We start from the raw sequence: 20959 nt of genomic DNA, 5'->3' as shown, positions 1-20959 counted from the left end.
ATATTTTCTTATTTTATTGCCTGGATAATAGGAAAGAAAAGAAACAATTTTTTTGAAACAAAAAAGAATAAATTGAAAATAAGTGTCCTTGTGTATTTTTTAATTGAATAAATCTAATCTACTGTTCACTGGTGGAAAGAAATCTCACGGAACGAACGTTGATTGGTTAATGTGAAAAGAAACGCATTTTTCTTTCTACTGTGGTATTTGTCACATATACTAATTCAGAACAACGATCTGTATCTAAACTTCGATGGGTAGCATAGACATAGAATCCAAAATATTCTAACGTATCTATATAATATAAAAATAGAAAATATAAAAAATTTATATAATATAAAAAATTTTTTTATTTCTCATCAATATGCATAAGCTAATTACAATTTATAACGATAGTTTATATTATATTATATTATATTATATTTATAACGATATTTATAAATGTAATTTCATATTCGAATATACGAATAAGCTAGACATATTATAGATAGTTTCAAAAATATTTGTCTTGTATAATTATCCTAACGTAACTTCATGAAAATGAAAATAATTTTTACAATTTTGAATATTCAAATTATTCTCTTCCACTGCTATGTAGCGTGTGATGTCAGGATAGTCAACAACAAACCGTTTGAAGTGGGCGGGGATGGGCGGTCCTAGCGAAGAACCCCTCTTGCCCCTGTGCCGTCCCGTGAAACTTCTTTCCACTAGTGAACAGTATATTTCGTTCCTTCAAATAATACTTTCACTTTCGATCAATTATTCTTATTTCTTCGTTTAATCGCGTTTTTAAAATGTTCTCAGTTTCGATGTCAGTTTATTAACAGTTGACAAATTGAGAAACATGGTTTATAGGTGTACTCGGTGCCACAGAGATACTTCAGTTCATCTCGAGACTCGCTTCACGGTGCTTACGTAAACCGAGGGGCAAGCGAGTTCGATCTAAGTCGAAAACCGAAGAGAAGGGACCAGCTGAGGGGCAGATTCAAGCTACCGTATACCGTAACGCTCTCGCGAGATCAATCACATTTGCACACACCGGCATCTGTCAATCATTTGAGCAATAGCAGCTGCAACGGCACCGAGACGTGAGTATCGCCCGATCATTATTTTCCTTCGATAAACGCGGAATCGTCAGATGTGCCGTTATTACTCCTCGTTAGAAATCGTATTGTTATTATATCGGGAAGATTGATTGATCGTAAAATGGGGATACGTGTAATGTTTTAATAATTTAAACGCGCAAAGCTTTAACATTTTGCATTTGATATTAAATTCATTCGTAAATATGTATTTAAAATGTTGAAAATTTTATGGGAAACGAGATAGAAAGTTTAGTTTCGTTGAATAGAAAATTTTGATGGAGGTGTCGATCGATTATGATTTGCAAGAACGAAACGATACAAAATAGCGAATCTAATATAGAAAATCTCAGTCAATAAACGTGTGTATCTAATTATATATAGGCTAAAGTGTAGTAAATATCTAATAACAAATGCTTGCACAATAGGAAAATATCGAATACGCTTTTTGTGAATGGAGCAAATATTCGAAATGGAATAATCGAACTAATAGTAGCGCGCTGAATTATTTCGAGAGATAGATATATTTGACGAGTATCGAAATTTCGACGTAAAATGAAAATTAAAATTTTTTTTTTCTTGTAACAATTTTCGATAAACGACAAAAAATAATTACAGACATATATCGAAATCCGATTTTTAATTTCGAAAATTCTGAATTTAAAATTCTCAAAATCCAAAAAATATACATATACATATTCATATTCCTATCGCTTTAATCTGCTTTCAATATTAAAAAAAAAAAAGAACTATAACAGCGTCCTAGTAACTTTTCGCATAATGTCTTACCCTAATTATCTTCCCTAGGAGGTACACGGTGCAACAGCAACAGCAGCAACGCGGTAGCAGAGGTTACCCGGGTCAAGCGGGGACGAAAGGTTTTCGTACGGGTGCCCCTAATTGGTCCTTCATCTTCGATCCCGCGGGACGTCTCTGTTACTATTGGTCGATGGTCGTTTCCCTCGCCTTTCTTTACAACTTCTGGGTCATCATCTATAGGTTCGCCTTTCAAGAAATAAACGGTTAGTCTTTCTTTCTCGCGATTCCCATTTGAGTCTTTGTCTCGGTTTTCGATTCGATGATTGGAGGGAGATGAATCGTTGCTAGAAAAAGGGATATTTCGTCTATCGTAACGATTGCTAAATTGTAAGGATTTCCTATCCTATAACGAATGAATGTGAACGTACGCGTCACGAGGATTTCCTATAATACGACGGATGATGTGAACGTATGCGTCATGGTGGATTTCCTATAATGCGGCGGGTGACGTGACGTACACGTCATAGCGGATTTCCTATATATATTATACGACGAATGACGTACACGGCGCGTCATAATTTTTTTCTCGAGAAATATAAAAGATTTTTCGAAATATTCCGATTTTTATCTCACATACACGTTCAATTCGTTTGAATTCTTATTTTTTTTTTTTTTTTNTCGTTTTCCAAATTTTTTTTTTTTTTCGTACGTATCGAAAATTCGATATATCAGCGGGGATATCCTCTTTGATATTTGATGATGCGTTGAATATATTAACGCTGAAATTTTCGTTTAAATTTTTGTTAAAATTTCGTTCGATAAAATAATGATTAAATGTATACTTATATTTTTTTTTTCATATATATAAATATTATTATTTTGTCGTTGTTCAGGCGAAACGCGGTGGGTGTGGTTCTGCTTGGACTACTTCTCCGATTTTTTATACGTACTGGACATAGTGTTTCACATCCGAACCGGATATTTGGAGGACGGTGTCTTGCAAACAGACGCGACCAAGCTACGAAATCATTATACGAACAGCACTACGTTTTACATGGACATCCTGTGCCTGCTGCCCCTCGATTTTTTATACTTATCTATAGGATTCAACAGTATACTTCGAAGTTTTAGGCTCGTGAAGATATATCGGTGAGTGAACAAACGATATTAACGAATTGATTTGTCATTCGTTTATTCCAAACTATTAATAATCTTCGTCAGAGAGGAAGTTATCGATCTTTATTTTCCCTATAATTTATTATTCTAGACTATAATAATCGACGATAAATAGCTATCATTTCGTTAATTATTTCCTGATAATCGAAATTTGCAAATGAGTCGTAAACTCCAGTGGTAAAGCAGCGATGAACTATCGCGACGATGAATTTCGAGTTCAGTTTCGACGACGACACTTTTATCGAAATGTCGAAACGAGAGAGAATTCTCCTTTTTTTTAAAAAACTGTAAAAAAAAAAAATTCCACCATGACAATGATATACCGCGCGATATTCGTTTACGTTCTATAATAAAAAAAACTTGCAGGCAAGAGAACTTTTTTCTTTTTTTTAATTTCAATACGTGCGATAAAATGATCAAAAAAAAAAAAAAAAAAAAAAAAAAGAAAGAAAGAAAAAAGATCGTAATTCCTACCAACTTGATATTTTTTAATTTATATAATTCGATTATTTGAAACAAAAAAAAAAGGAAAAAAAATAACAATAAAATATGACGAAGTCTTTTTTCTACGAAATCAGGTTCTGGGCGTTCATGGACAGAACTGAGCGACACACCAACTATCCGAATTTATTCCGCTCCACCTCCTTGATACATTATTTATTGGTGATCTTTCACTGGAACGGGTGCCTCTATCACATTATTTATAAGAACAACGGGTTCGGAAGTAAGAACTGGGTATTCAGCGATTCCGAGACCGCGGACGTGGTAAAACAATATTTGCAAAGCTACTACTGGTGCACGCTGGCCCTCACCACCATCGGTGATCTTCCCAGGTAATTTTATTTCGTTTACCGATTTTTCTCTTCTTTTTCTTCCTCTTCTTCTTCTTTTTCTAAAGAGTTTTCACAGGAACTTAATTATAAGAAATACGAAAATTCCGATTAGAACGATCATAATTGAAGCAAATTGAAATCTATGTAATATAAAAGATCGATTTTTTTTAAAAATATTTTTCTGAAGATCAAGTAAATGGTGTTGGCGAAGATTTTATTTAATACAAATAATTTAGGTTAGGTTCAATGAACAAAATTTTATTTTTAATTTCTATGGAATATTCTCAACAATCCTATCCTATAAATTATCGAGTAGATATGGATCAGATTTGATCCTAAATAATGATAATTTAATGAAATAATGATAAAAATGATGAAACTGAAAATTATATAAAATAAAAAAAACATTGAAGACATACTGTTGAAAGATTGAAAGAAATAAAAAGATTACGTTAGGAATATTGTTATTAATATTATTATATATATTTATTATAATATAAAATAGGTTAAAATGAATCCATAAATATCAATAGCTTAAAGATTAAAGAATGCGTCAGATAGCGAACGTTCGATTGTACATATCATTAATATTTTGAAAAATTTTGCAAATTAAATATGACAGTAAAAAAAAAATAGAAAGTTCCTACATTTCGTACATTCGACTCTTGAACGAATCGTTATATCTCACGAATTTCTGATACGAAGTAATTATTTAACTTTAAATTTAATTTACAAAAAAAAAAAAGAACAAAAAAATTTATCGATAATTCATAATGATTTAAATTAAAACAGATGTTTCGAGATGTTATATCCGTTACAAAATTGAAATTTAAATGCTTCTCGACTGTTGAAATACGACCGATCAATTATCCATATTAATTCTTTGCCTGTATATGCGTATTTTGTTTAATCCGTTACATTATATTGAAACAATTATTTTTTATACATTTGAAAATGAATTTTCTCCAGTATACGTTATTCGTGCGACGTGAAATTAAAAAAATTATCTCTGCGAATATTTACCAGTATTGCAACCTATGGGAGAACGTACAACTTATGTTCGACCATTTTATGTTTTCCAGACCAAGAAGCAAAGGCGAGTATTTGTTTGTAATAGCTCAGCTACTGTTCGGCCTGCTGTTATTCGCCACGGTGCTCGGACACGTAGCCAACATCGTAACTTCCGTGAGCGCGGCCAGAAAGGAGTTTCAAGGTGAGCAAAAAAACAACAAATCCAATTATATTTCTCTCTACTTCTTTTCCATTAGCAAAAAAAAATCAAACACCGCCATTTCGAAACGCGATTGATCGTGTCCTGGCGTAGCAAAACCTTCATTATTTTATCAATTTTTACGCAAACATAGTTCTCGAAAAGGAGAAACGACTTTGAAAAAATAAACGAATTTCGAAATTAAAAGAGATAGATTTCGTATTTTCAACGTTTATTTTAAATTAATCGAGGCTTCGTTTTATTTCGCGCAAGACGATCGATCTTCTAATTTTTATTTTTTATGTTTTCGGAACGAAAAATATTATAAACTCTTAACTTTTTTGTAATTGTGTTAATTACAGCGAATTCTGTTTCTGAATTTCGAAACTAATGCAAATATTCACAGATATCGTATTCCCAATTGAAAACGTAGGTTTCAAATATTCAATCCATTTGAACGAATATCGCGGATCATCATTTCTGTCGAAAAGAAGCAAAGCGAAGAGTGTAACAAAAGAAACTTTTTTTCCAACTTTCTGTTCAGTTTCCTCACAAAACAATCAGTATATAATTCCCTCTGCTCTAACGAATATCGAATGTTCGATGTATGTTGCGTGCAATGAAATTTATCTCTTCATCTAGAAATTTTGCGCCGCTATAAATTTATCGATACGTACGAGGTTTAACGAATATTTCTATGAAAATTAATACGTGATTACAACTCGAAACTTGTGTTATTTTATCACGGGATTATAATATAAGATTAATATAAGTAATATATATATACTATATATATAATATAATATAAGTATAATGTAAACTTCTTAATTAAGATTCTTCAAGAAAGGTTTAAATATTTTTGTAGTGGCAGACCACAATTCGATTTTCGATGAAAGTAGATTGGTGAACGTCGTAAATATTAAACGACGCTGAAGCTTTTTAAAACCGCGAAAAAAAAAAACACATTGAAGCAATTTCGCGTGGAAAAAATATGTCGATTTATATATCAAACATTTTCAAAAATCGTATCGAGGAAACATTTTTTCCGACAAAAACAAAAAATGACAATTAGGATATACGCGATGTTTTCGTTTCCATTGATTATTTCTTTAAAACTGAGATATCCCAACAACAAATTTCTATCTTTTTATATTTATATTATATCCATCAACCTTTGTTGAAATAATGCGAAAAGTCTTTTATTAATTGGATTTTAACGATTACGTATATGTGTGTGTATCTTGTACGTAAACCGAAACACAAATATATTTATAATATTATTACACACAGGTATTTATCATTGATATTCAAGTTATGTTTCTTCAATTAACAGAACATATTGATATGAGGAAACCGCCGATATTTTCGATAAATTCAATCTATGTTTATCGATAATTAACGGAATAAATTTGCATAACACATTTATATTAAATAAAAATTTAGAGGAAAATGCTCGCTATAATCTGTGATGTTTCACGATTAAAAAATGTAAATGTAAAAAATGTAAATGATTGTAAAAATTTATAACATCATTGTCGTGAAATTTCGTTTGTCGCGCACGTAAACTCGCACGTTGCACAGTCGCCATTTCTCGACACTCGCCGCGTTTAGCACGGTTCAATCGTGCTCGTAAAAATCTCGAATCCACTAACTCGGCGAAGTCGAATACGCTGGAACTTTCCTCCATACAATACAACATTCCTCGAAATTGCGAACGGAATGATTCTCTTTTTCCCGCGATTAGAATTCCAAGTAGAAATAGTAAGGAACTGGAGGGAATACGGTGGTGGTTCGAAACAATCGAGAAAGGTGTAAAAATAATTTATGTTCGATTAAGATAGCCGTGGCGAAGAACTTAATCCGGTAGTTGCAGTGTTGCCGCATTCGCGTATCTATTCGCCACAGTTTCGCTCCCGTTCGAGCGCATTGTATTCGAAAAGTAATGGAAGAAGAGGTTTGAAATAGTTCCGTTTAAATGGAACCAAACCCGCATTTACTTTTGTCCCAGAGTGAACGTGGAAGGAATTTTTATCGTCGGGATATTGACATTGGAACAGATTAAATTTCGATTCTTTTTTTTTTTTTAAATGTAATTAAGTATGAGATGTATATCAATCGCTAAAATATAAAGCATATTATATAGTTATAAACGAGTACGATGAATAATTAAAAACTACACTTTCTATACATAATACGCTTAAATCAAAGTAAACATTTTAAGGAGCACTTCGTAAAATGTCAATTCGTCGAATTTAAGTGTTGAAAATTTTTATAAAAGCGAAATTCGCCATAATTTTTCATTAAAAAAGATGATCACACAGCGACATAATATCCAGGCGAATAAATCTTAAAAACGCTTCTCGTTACGTTAGGGGGAGAAAGAGATTCCCCCTCGTCATAATCGTACAAGGGACGAGAATGGACGGGTGACGGCGTAGGATGGATTATCCACGGGTAGGACGAGTGCTTTTTTACTCGAGCGGTCGTTGACGAATCGCGAGCATTAACTATATCTATGATGCGAAAAAAAGAAAATGGAAGAAACGTACTTTTGCCCGATGCGAATGACGAGGACGATGAGAGCACAAAAAATGTCAATGTGATTTCACGGAACGATGAAGGGAGCGTAATCCGCGAGAGCACGGTGATCGTTATGAGATAATACGGATCGGCCCAACCACCGCTCCTTATAAAAACGCATTAAGCAACGTTTCAACCAACCACGGTTTGGGTACATGAAAACAACATTTGTCGTAATTGCACCCACCGCTTTCCCTCCGATCCTCTCGAGAGAATCATTTATATATAGCTAGTAGCGATAATTTCGACCCAAGAACGAGCGACTAGGGAGTCGTTCGATCAATATTTAACGAGGATATTTTTAGGGAACGTACTGGTATCGTGATCTTTCCGATTTAATCCGTCTTGCTCCGTTTACGACGTTCAAAAAAGATCCGATTTCGTTGTCCCCTTCTTACTTTTTTCTTTGTCTCTTATTTATTTATGAGTACGAAAAAGATTTTTTTTTTTTTTTGATCAAGATATTGACACGTACAAAATTACAAAATGATAAAAATTTTATGGTTTTTTTTTTAATTGTGGTAAAATTTGTTTGATTGAACGGGAAATTATTGTTTATTTTTCGATGATAATCTGAGTTCTAATATAAATATAAATATAAATAATATAAATTCAGATAAATGCGGATATATCAAGTATAAATTGATTTAAGAGAAAGAAAGTGAAAAGAGATCGACTAAATGAAAATAGACCAACCTAATCTAACGCGATAAAATAACTGCATGAGATTTTTACAGAAAGGAAAATACATTGAAATTGTAATTTTGTTGAATATTTTCATTCGATGGCTTATAATTTGTAACAATTGCAATGCAAATTGCATCTCCATTTCCGGTTAACCTCTAATAACTAATATAATAATAGTAAATCGCGTTGAATTTTTGCAAAAGAAACGAAAAAAATATATATTGAAATTACAATTTTTAAACATCAAGTTTTCCTTAATTTCGAGAAACTAAAATATTTCCATTCGATTGCTTATAATTTTACTCCGCAATTTGTTACACTTCCATTTTTTTCAATCGATAAGTCTATAAACTTAATAAAATAATAATAAAATAATAAATCATGCTTTCTTACAAATTATAATTTTTAGTCGAACTTTTTTCTAATTTCCAGAAGTTAAAATATTTTTACTCGATAATTTCACTCTTTTCCACTCTTGCTTTTGTTGCGCTATCTCTATCACTCGTTAATCGACGTGACCACTCACCGCCTATGTTCGTGAAACCGGATCATCTATCGCTTTCAAAGAAGATTCTCGTTTCATTCGATCCACGTCGGATTTTAACAGGAGCTCGATACCGAGCGGAAGATGACAGGAGAATTGCTCGAGGAAACTTACTTACTTGACCAACTTACTTCGAACTCCCATTTTCCATCCTAGGATCCAAACTAGAATTTCGAAATTTTAGTGAAAAGCCAACAGGCCTGTGGTACGCGCGCTACGCGCAGGAAGGGAAACGAAATTACAGAGGGCGCTGAATTTGCGTCGACTGTCGCAAATTCTGTGGCGTGTGAAAGTAATCGTAGTGGCGAGCCCTGGAACATCGTCCTTGAGTTGATTGCGGACAATTACGACGCGTTAGGCAAAATGTTAGGCTGCGATTTTTGAAAGGAAAATTTTTTTTTGATTTTCAGATGTACGTAGATGTATGTAGATGATTTTAGATTTTAGATCTCGATATTTTTAAATTATTCCACTTTGTTCAATTTCCATCAGATGCTAGAATTTAGTTTCACAACTCGTGATTAAATAAAGTAAAATAAGATGAATATATACGGATATATTTTTTATCAAAAGAAAGAAGTCTAGCTGAATTAAGTGAATTTTACACGAAACGAGAGTTTTTCTTTTGAAAAAATTATTCAGCCAGAGGAAAAAAAAGAGATATTTTGAAAGAGGTGAAATATCCATAACTTTTCCTCACAGCTGGAATGGAATGTAAAATCATGTAAAATTTAAAAAACGATTTATTCCAATTTGTTTTAATCCAATTTGTAATCCAAATATTCGAAATACTTTAATCCTTTCAAATAAGCCTTTCTGTCAAAATTGATTCACAACTTCAAGATAAGACATCATAGATGTCTAGAATTTTTACAATTTTGAAAGCTTACATTTATCCAAAATACCATTTCAAGATATATAGACAATTTTAAATATTTTAATTGCCACTTTATCATAATTCTATTCGCAAGAATTTTTTCAAGAATTCTCGAATCCGAGACAAGTCATTCGATTAAATCGTAAAGGGATTAATATTGTGAACTTGTAATCTCGAGGAATCTAAGAAAGAGAGAGAGGAGAGAGAACGCGAAACGGTCCGTGGCGATCTCGTAATAGGTGGATTCTACAATTTCCTTGGGGGAATTGGACCAAGTCTTGTCGACGGGGGAAGGCGACGCTGATGGGATATAAAATTTCATTTCGTCCCCTCCCTCCCGCCCCGCCTAAATCCACGCCTGTAACTCCACCTCGCGTTCCAGATTTCACTTTCGATAAACCCCCTTTATCCCCTTAATTGACCGTTTATCCAATTCGCGGATTTAATGGCCGCGCCTCCCATTCATCGATGCTATAATTATTTGTTTTAAATGATCTACAAGAACGAAAAGTTAAAATGTAAATATATATATGTATATATAAAACGATTGATGATTGATGATATTACGTATCATTATTACAAACGTCATAATTAATCTTCTAAAACACGCATAAATTATAATAAAGTATGAATGAATGTTTTAGTTAAAAAAAATTAATGAAAAATTCGTTTCGAAAGATACGCTATTTAAAAAATAGAAATTTTCTTCTTTTCTCAAATATTCAAAAAAATATATCTTCGAGAACTGCCTTTCCTATAAATTTCGTATCGAAATGTGTTATTTCGATATGTTTTCTTTTTAATGTAAAATAATTGTAGTATTTCTTCAACAATTCTTCATAAAAGTGAAAACAATGCTCTACTTTGCATTTAAATATAATGTAAACAAATGGTACGCATATAAGAGTATACGTTAAAAATGAGGAGATATTCAGAAAACTTCGAAACATCTTCTATTCTTTACAATAATTTTTAAAGAGAACGTTCGAGAATTTTTTTTTTTTTTGATTATATTCTAGGATAATAATTTGGAATTAATCTTAAAATCAGAATTTGATTGAATGCGTGATAAAGACAGTAAATTTGAGAGAGGGGGGGGAGGGAGAGAACGATTCATAATTATTTACCCGCACGATAAAATTTTCTTCATTCGTCCGGTGTCGTGACGAGCCAGGTTTTTAAACCACAATTTGCCAAAGTTTGTCCCAATTCCCGGTTATTTCAAATTTTAGTAGAAGGTAATCGCAATTTTCAGTGGAGACATAGTTTGCAGTTACGATTATGGAACGCAACTAGAAGCTCGTTTTCGAGTTATAACTCGAGGAAGGGGGGAGAGGGAGAGAGGGAGAGAGAGCGAGTTTCGCCATTCCGTGCTCCGAGAAATGGGTGAATACGTTTGCTCGAATGAAGGCCCGTGATAAAAAGGAAAAACGCGCCGCGTCATCGCTGTTTCTCCCCGGAAATCTAGCCTCAAACCTCTCCATATATGCTAAACAAACTCTTTTGCGCGTCTCTCTGGATTTAACGAATCATCGTGATAAACGTGTTTTTCTATTCTGAATTTTGATATACGAATAATCGATGCCAGAATTCCTTTCAGAAATCAAGGAATACGTCAGTGATAGTAAAATGATTTAATGCAAAAATTGCCGATTTATGAAATATCAAATTATTGAATAATATGTAAAATTCTGGAAATAGATATCGAGAATTAGATATAGATTGTGAAAAAGTAATTTTTTTTCTTTTTTTGATTTGATAGATTTAGAAGATGTTTAGAATTAAAAAATTGTGATAATTGTCGCTTGCCAAGCAAACAGAAATTTTTCTAAAAAAAAAAAAAAAAAAAAAAAAAAAAATTGTTCGTAATCTCTCTCGTAATTTTATTCGTAAAATTAAGTCGAAAGGAGAGGATATTATTGTCAGCGTTTTCTTTTGATGATATCTCGTTGATATCTTGAAATTACTCTTCTTGGTTATGCGAATCTGCAGGAAACGCTTGGATAAACATAAGATGTTACCGTTGATTAAGCAGCACGTTGTTTTGATTAATTGGCTTTATGTTCGAATATAGCTGATCTGTACAAGTATGCAGGACATAAACTAGGATCACCGAGCTGATAAATTGTAAGATACATCTGGTAATACTCGTTTCGAATGGTGTGTATCCGTGCAATAAACGTGTGACAGCTTCGTAACTCTCCAGCGGAATCAATGTGCCAAGGTTTGAAAGTTATTACAGTTAGTCTTTAAACAAATCTAAAAGATCGATGAAGAAGATAAATACGATTGTTTCTCTCGTAAAATGTTTCTTTTTTTTTTTTCTTTTCAAATTTTCCTTTTTCCTTTTTATCATTAAGATTTTCAATACCAAATTCTGATTCGTTTATTTATTACTCCCCTTGGCACGTTTAGAAAGTAATTGGTAAGTATTATATAGAGGAGCAAGCGTTGTAATTGTAGGAGCAACTATTGGACGAGACCAAGAATTAACCTCCACGGACGTTGTCCCTGCAGTTTAATTGCAAGTATGGTTAGGTTATTACGTCTTAAAGTCCTGAACATCATTGTCGGTATCCTGAGTCTACTTATAAGTAATTTATTTATTGTAAACTATTCTTCACTGGTGGAAAGAATGCGAATTTGATTGATTAATTTGAAAGCAAAAAGGAAAATTCTTATTTTTACAAATTAAAAAATAATCTGTATTTAATTCTCGATGCATTAGGTGTGAATTCAAAATATTCTAATAAAAAAATAAAATATCGATATAATATAAAAATTTTTTTATTTCTCATTAATATGCGTAGGCTAATTACGATTTATAACGATAGCTTAATTTATAAATGTAATTTCATATTCGAGTATACAAACAAGCTAGACATACTATAGTTTCAAAAATATTTCAATTTTGAATGATTATTTTAATGTATAACTTCATGAAAATGAAAATAATTTTTGTGATTTTGAATATTCAAACTATAACTTATCTACTGCTATGTAGCGTGTAGTGTCAGGACTGTCAACAAAGTGTCTGAAGTGGAGATAGGCGGTCCTAACGAAGAACCCCTCTTGCCTCTGTGCCGTCCTACCATACTTCTTTCCACCAGTAAACAGTAGTTTTACAAAGTTGTGTTCGAGAGAAGCGAGCCTATAAGAACGTTCGATTTCAGCACCGTGAATTCATTCCGTTCGTTACTGGAATCATTATTTTTTGCCAAACGTTTATTTGTTTGCACGACTTTGACAAGGTGAAAAAGCTCATTTTGAAAACATCGCCCAACATTAACCCAAAGTAAAAAGTAATAACTGGTTAAAAATTTCGAATAAAGTTAGCTTAAGTAATTACTTGAGTAACATTTATTTGCTTTTCATTTGACACTACAATTATTTACAATTTTATTATTATTAAGTTTTGAACAATTATCGAAGCAAGTTTATTAACTTCAAGAAAATAATAATACGATTCTCGCTTTACCTTAAATCGTTAAATATTGACATTTCCCTTCCCCTTTTAACCAGGAAAAAAATATTCTGCAATTAACAAGAAGAATTTTTCTGAATTTATACGCAAGCAGAGGAAAATTTCTTCTTTAAAACAGGAAACTGTGTAAATTAAGATACACACATCTCTTGATTTACTTCGATTTCGAGTAAACACAAGCCTGTAAAATTTTGCATCGATATTAATGGAATAAAAGTAAAGTGGAATCGAGAGAAAAAGTCGATTTTACGAAATTAATCGATAAACCTACCCATAAGAGCGACTGTGATAGTCCGTTGACCCGCGGTAAACCACAATACTAGCCAGCTGACTAACCTTCCACCAAGCCAATATTAATTTCATTAATTATGCACCACCGTGTTACGATATTAGCGCCGGCCATTTCGCTTTCGAGCATAATTTCCTCGAGAACCGGCGGTAATTATTGCGAGAACCCTTCGGTGAGAGGGCGACAAAGTTCGTTCGTTCGTGGTCATTGATGCTGGATTCGAAAATAAATGTGGATTTTATCGAGCGTTGTTGTCAATTTTATAGATTGCAAAAAATAGAAGAAAATCGTTAAAATTTTCGCGCTATTAATTATTAATCGATAGAAAATCGAGAAACAAAGTTAAAAACGATAATCCTAGATATATATAATTTATTTTTCGAAAATGAAGAAAAATAGTCGCACGAAAGTTAAATATTTCGCAAGAAAAATAAATAAATGTTTGAAAGATTTCCAGTTTCGCGAATTTAAAAATTTCCATTTCCATCTTCGCGTAAATCCATGGATCGCCAAGAAGAATATTATCCATGAAAGGAAAAGACTTGTTTTAAAATACATGGCTTAAAATTACGAGCCGAGCTTGTTGCCGTGTCAACGTGTAAACTAACTTGTTCACCGTCTATCCACGAATTTAACGTTCAGACTTTCAGACTTGGCTTGGGAAAGCTAAATTTTGGATTAAGCCGTTCGATTAATTTTTAATTTATTCCGTTTTTCCTCCGTCAAACGCAATTTCTCGTATGCTATGTATATTTTTAAATAGTTAGTTCGAATTGTTAATTTTTTTTTTAAAAGAAATTAGTAGAAATTAAAGGTAGGATGATAGAAATGTTAGCCGATATCAACTGTCCGAGAGAAAAACTGTTTTTTTCAACTATTTAAGTCTGTTCGGATAGAATTTATTCCAAAACTTTGCTGCGTTTTACGTTTGCTTGATAAACACATCCCCTTTCTCGGCTACCCGAACTTTATTATTCATACGGAAAAAACATTTTTGCGGAAACAGAAAAAAAAAACGAATTCATCCAAATAATATGTGGAAAAAATATGTGCAAAAATATTCAGGATATCGTTGGATTAAAAAATAAAATATAAGAATTAATTTCTATATACGTAGAGAGGAAAATAAATTTTTTTTATTTCTATTTTTTCTTAATTGAAAAAAAATTAAAGAAAAAAAAAACGAGAATTTAATGTTTCCCTCGTCGAGTGGATATTTTTCGTTTAAACCAGAGATTAATATTTCCCCGTATATTCGCATGTCTGACCGATCAAAGAAACCGAAGAAACCGGATTTTAAGATTTTATAAATTAAAATCTCCATCTCATGTTTCGAATATATTTAGGAATTAAATATAAAAAATCTCATTTTCCAATTTTATATCTTTCGCATGTAGATAGACAAAATTTAATAGTCTAAGTTAACAATTAAATTACTTCGATAATTTATTATTCATGGTTATAGAAAGATCAACTGTAATAAGCTACGAATAAATGTTCGAGTATTTTAATAAATAAACATACAATTTTTTTCGAAATGACGAGGGGCTACGATTTCCTCGATAAATCGTTGGATCATAGCACGGATAAATAAGGGAAATTCGTAGCTGTGCTTCAGTTCATTGCCTATGGATGTGAGTCAAGATTGAAGTACACGCGTTACGAGAGGATAATTCCAACGTTCCATCGGCACGAATGCCTTTGGAACTGTTGGTTATGTCGTTTCCGGTGGAAATGGCAGCAGTATGTACGTACAAGTTACCGAGGTACTGTAGTATTACAGCGTTCAATCTAGAGCGCAATCTAGAGAGCGATATGCGTCGCTTCGTTTTCGTCCATTGCTTCACTTATCCTAATATCAAATTATTGCGGCGCACAATATCCAAAGAAGATGAAAATTCGTCCCTTATTAGCAATTTCATAATCGAATTGAGAAATGTAATGTAGAATTTAAAAATTCTCGGAGTGCAAATTATAAAGAAATCGAACGATTACCGATTGAACGACATTGCGATTTATTTAATATATATCATTTATTATTTTTGACACTTGTGATGTAATCTTATAATTTCGACGTTAAAAAGATTTTAAGACTTCGTATCTTCTCTTTCGTCACGTCTTTAGTTGTATCCGCGGAAGGATAGAAGCTTCTTTCAGAAGTTGCCACTTCGCGCGTTCTAACTTTTTGGAGGAAGCCATATTGACCGAGGTCGTTTCGCATCGAAGCTTGCGCAGTAAAGTAAACGTGCGAGAGATCATGTGCCATCTGCTGGCATCCAAATGAACAAAATTCTGTTTCTTCATTCAAAAATAGCAATAATTGTTTTACGTAGTATCGCAAACCTTGTCTAGCAATTCGTTACAGGATTAGCAATATATAACCTGTAAATTAATTAGAATTACTTTTATCTTTTTTCTCGTTTAATTTCAAACTTTTTCGCTTCTCTCAAAAAATATCATGGCATATCTGTGCTCCGTCGCGCAAGCAGAATAAACGAAAAGGAGAAACATCTTTTGTTCCTTTTTCAAGTTAAAAGCCGATATGTAGCAGGATGGTGCTAGTGGCGAGTAGTACAACGCGTTAACTAAAATTGTCGTGGACATTAATTATCGGGCATAACGCAGGTGGTCAGAAAACGACATTAAAATTTCGTCGACGTTAATTACATTGGTGTCGGATGAATACGAGCGCATTAATGCACTTGACGCGTAATTTTATCAACGATAGCTACACTCACCTTGCCCTTTTGCCGTGATGTTGCTTAACGAGATTGAATTATTGCCAAGGGGCTGTGATTCCAATTAGTCAGTCATATGCGATTTTTTCTTATCTTTGTCCCTTCATCCCAATTTCGAAGCTGAAAAAAAATTGAGAAGAGAATTTATTCTTTTATTTATAATTTACTTATTTCTATCGTAATTGTACATGATCGTGGAAAGAAGATAGATTTCAATTTCCTCGTTTTAGGAATAAATTGTCTTCCATTCTCTATTATGTACCTGCCTGTTATTGTATATCAATATTTCCATTTTTTTGAAATTTTCATGTCGCGCCTAATAAAATAGTTTTCAAATATTCGAAATTTCCAACATTGCTTCTCTTATTTTATTTTTCTTCCTTTTTTTTTTTTTTTTTCATTCGAATGATCGCGAACACGGTTTGTTCCTTAACGACAAACGTAATTATCCCGAGCATAATTTCCAACGAGCGCAATTACATTTCTATCGGATCGGAGGATCGGAGGATCGTCAATTATTGGCGAGATAATAACGCAGGTTGTTGGTCGGCCCAGTTGAAAATAGTATCGCCATTCTTATTATTTGTTATGTAAATTACTTTTGTACATTTTTTAAACAGTTATGGTGAAAAATCAATATTCGAAATTAAATAAAGCATCATATATATTGCTTTTAAACTATATATAAAAGTAGTTTATTTTTACGTTATAGAATTAATTTTTGTTTATCTGATGTCATAAAAAATAACTTATCGAACAAAATTTTGTACTTTAAATCGATATATTTATTATAATAACTATTCGGTTATAAGTATTATATTTAATATAATGTTTAATATAATTATTAGTTAAATATAGTTATAGTTATAATTATTAGTTAAATATAATTTTCATAATATTTAATTTAATATTTAATAATAATGTTACAATTAAAAGTGATTTTCGAACGATTCGGAAAGAATTAAAAAAAGGCGATCGATCTCGTTCGTGAATATCCGATTACACAAATATTCGAGACTTGTGTACCAGACTTAATATTTTGCGGCAGTTTGGGAAACGAAAGACGAACGCGTGTTGTCAATCGCGATAGTGATAACGAAAATGGTGGACTAAAAAGTAATTTCATTTTCTTCACCTCCGTTTTTTCCCCAATTAACTTCAATAACAAATTTCCGTCTCATCATGCGACTTTCGAAACTCATTATTCAAAATTAATAGAATCAGAAAAAAAAAATAAGTTACTGTCACAAATAGTTAAAAATTCCTTTGCAATCTCGAAGAGAATCGAAGAAAATATTCAATGTAAGTAACATCAATTTCTCGTTATAAAAAATTATTATTTACACGTACAAATTGATAAAAATATCTTTGAATCTTCGACTCAAAATTCACGTAATTTTTTTCTGAAATAAAATAATATCGATGTAATATCCACGAGATTCGAAGTTTTTTTTTCTTCCAAGTTGAATGCTCTCAATATAAAAAAAAAAAAAAAAGAAAAAAAATATATAAATTCAAACGTGCAGAACACGCGAATTTCATGTCAAAAATCGAACCAAAAATAAAAATCTCGAGGCACGAATAATAAAAAAAAAAATGAGACAACGAATATCGTACAACGAAAATACCGAATCTCTAGCATAATTTTCTTTGTATAATCCATCTTGAAGAGGCGGTTGGAGGAGAGAAAGAGAGAAAAAAAGAAAGAAAGAGAAAGAGATAGTCGCAGAATTGTTTTATCTCCCATTGGCGAGGAGATCTCTCTCTCGAAGAAGACGCCGAAAATGCTCGGTGGATAGAGAGGGGGAAAAAGATTGGTTGAAATCAAAGAAAATGGCCGCCCAGGAAGGCTCGAATAATCAACCTAGCGAACAAACGAACGATCAACCGAACGATCAACCGAATGGAAACGCCGACTCTCGCACCGTGGCCACGCCAGATAATTTCGATTGCGCGCCCGATTGTGTCTCCCCCAATGACGAAGATCCAACTCTGATCGTGCGTAGTTAAATTACTCGACTCGTTAATAAACGAATCCTGTAGCCTATGATTATGTAGAATCATAGGTTATGGGATATAATATAAATTTTTTTTTTTTTTTTTTTAGGATATATATATATTATAATTTGCTTTTCTTTTTTTCTTTCGAAAGATTTTTTGATGAGAAATCGTTCGAAAAAAGATCGACTCGAGACAGAGTTATTTTTTTCTTTTCTTTTTTAAAAAAGTTTTTTGAACGATATCGAAAAATTGACAAGAAGACGAGGAGAAAGGAAGGAGAAAAAGAAGAAAAAAATATTTTTCGATCGAATCTCGTTTCGAGATCATCGGTTTGTTGTTTTTTAATTTTTGAATGAAATCATTCGTAAAATGAAAAACACGAGACAGAGTCGTTTTTTAAAAAAAAAAAAATTCTCAGAACGAAAAATTGAAGAGAAGAAGAAACAGAAGAAGAAAAAAAGATATTTTTCCATGAATCTCGTGTTGAGATCACCGGTTTGTTGTTCGTTCAGAGTTAAAGTATGCACTTTGAAAGTATTTCGATTATGAAACAGAGATGAATTCCATCGACTGCGACGTGCGGGATATTCGGAGGAAGGGGGAGTTCGATGCGCCCGATAAATACCGATTTTATCGAGAACAATCCCTCCAATCATCCTTCTTAAATTCTTATTCCGAAAGTTTCGAAAATTGTGTCGCCGAAATCTTAGCTTTAAACTTTACTACGCACGATGAACGGAATAGAAAGAAAAAAAAAAACCCGAACTTTTTTATATCTCTTTAACGTTTCTCTGTCGACAAGCAAGAAAACTGCGATATATAAACGTGGCAGGAAAAGGAAGAAAAATATAATATATGATATTTATATTCGATTTTAAAAGCCGTGCAGAATTTCGTTTTTATTAATCATTTGCGCATTAAATTTCGAGAGAGAGAGAGAGAGAGAGAGAGAGAGAGAGAGAGAGAGAGAGAGAGAGAGAGATAAATGTGATTCGTTTTATAATGAGAGCAGTAAGAATTATCGTGATTCAAATGTGAGCGTTGAAATATTTCAGAAATTAATTAACAATTAATTATTCGAAATTAAGCATTTGTCAAAAACCTGTTGTTATTGTTGTTGTTGTTGTTGTTGTTACAACTCGGGATCGTTATTTGCCCAGTTGTTGCAACTTGATCGTGATGAACAAATTGTAATAAATATCGCATTTTCGAAACAGTCCACGTTCGAAACTCCCGCTTGTGAGGCACGGTGCAAATACGAGACCAGCAAAAAGAAAAGTAAATGTCAAACCAATGGTAAATGCGGATGGTGGAGTAGTTGTTTTTGATCCATATTCTGAGGAGAAACGCTTCTGGGGATAACTTGAAACATTGAACGAAGGTTTTTTTTTAATTTTTGTTTTCTTTCTTTCTTTCTTTCTTTCTTTCTTTCTTTCTTTCTTTCTTTCTTTTTTATTTTCGATTGTCTTCGAAAAAAGAAATAGAAAAAAAATTCACGTTGAAAATTTCATTTTTAGATCCTTTATAAGAAACCGGGTCAAAGATGCCTATAATTGGATGCACCAAGGAGAACAATTGCAAGAAACTTGCATACTTAAAAGCAAAGATGCGCGAACAATATCTAGCAGGTTTGCTTGTCGATCTCGTTAATAAATCGATCGATTCGACGAGAAACGAATTAATTCAGGAGGGGAATTATAAATTTATCGTTACAGATCCAATTATCTTGATCGAATTTTTTTCTTTTTTTTTTTTTTTTTTTTTTACATCGTCAATTCGAGCGAAAGATTACGCCTTTGCGCTCGAGAGACCGAGTCTCAGTCGATAATCTCTCTTGTCAATTTGTAATACAAATTGTCCAATCCATATATCTCACCCTATTTTACGCAAATCATTGGATTTAGATTCAATTAGTGAATAAAACTAGCATATTTTATAATTGTAAGTATATTTTTATTTTTTATTTGTTATAGTCCATATTTAAAAAAAACTGTAATTTTGTTTTATTCTTTTCATTTTTATTAAAATTTTATTATAAATATCTATTGATTTTTTTTCTATTTTAAGTTATATTATATACGTTTAATTTTTCTATATATTTGTATATTTTTTTATATATTGATTACTATGTATTTTCTTTTTTATTCTATATTAATTAAACATAGTGTTAATACTTTTATATATTTATTTATATTTTTTATGCTATAAAATACACATTTTTAACGAGTTTTCTGAAAAATTATATCTCCGTATAATCTCCGTAAAATTACGCGGAAACTCGGGTGACGAGCGATTTATGCTTAGATTTTTATCTTAGATTATTTATTTGTTTATTAGGAAGATGTATGGAATCATTCATACGTTTTCTGGAAAACTCGTCAAGCGCAAAGGATTAAATTATATCATCGATCCTTTTACGATCCTGAATTAATCGAATTAATTTTAAAATTTTTAAATTTAATTTAAAACGTAAAAATTTCGACATACGGCATTTCTTTGAATCGCGAATCGAACTCTCCTTGACTGGGAACACGATTCGATTCGATTCAAAGAGAGAAAGTTTTTAAATTAATAACCATTAGAAACCTCGCATCATTAAATAAATAAAAAATACGCAAAAGTGTGTGTGTGTGTGTGTGTGTGTGTGTGTGTGTGTGTGTGTGTGTGTGTGTGTGTGTGTGTGTGTGTGTGTGTGTGTG

General features: G+C 32.3%; 1 protein-coding gene across 1 annotated transcript in view; it reads left to right on the top strand.

Annotated features, from left to right (window-relative positions):
• LOC122714662 (cyclic nucleotide-gated cation channel alpha-3) overlaps positions 1 to 20959 on the top strand; it is a 128367-nt gene that overhangs the window by 67621 nt on the left and 39787 nt on the right. Inside the window, exons 5-9 of the mRNA XM_043936195.1 lie at positions 856 to 1088; positions 1890 to 2104; positions 2735 to 2990; positions 3596 to 3850; positions 4933 to 5063. Coding sequence (XP_043792130.1) covers positions 856 to 1088; positions 1890 to 2104; positions 2735 to 2990; positions 3596 to 3850; positions 4933 to 5063 — 1090 coding nt within the window. The remainder of the gene's footprint in view (positions 1 to 855; positions 1089 to 1889; positions 2105 to 2734; positions 2991 to 3595; positions 3851 to 4932; positions 5064 to 20959) is intronic.

The sequence above is a fragment of the Apis laboriosa genome, unplaced genomic scaffold (assembly GCF_014066325.1).
Source record: "Apis laboriosa isolate Shangri-la unplaced genomic scaffold, ASM1406632v1 scaffold34_cov151, whole genome shotgun sequence".
Classification (NCBI taxonomy): domain Eukaryota; kingdom Metazoa; phylum Arthropoda; class Insecta; order Hymenoptera; family Apidae; genus Apis; species Apis laboriosa.
This window is presented reverse-complemented; position numbering and strand designations above follow the sequence as displayed.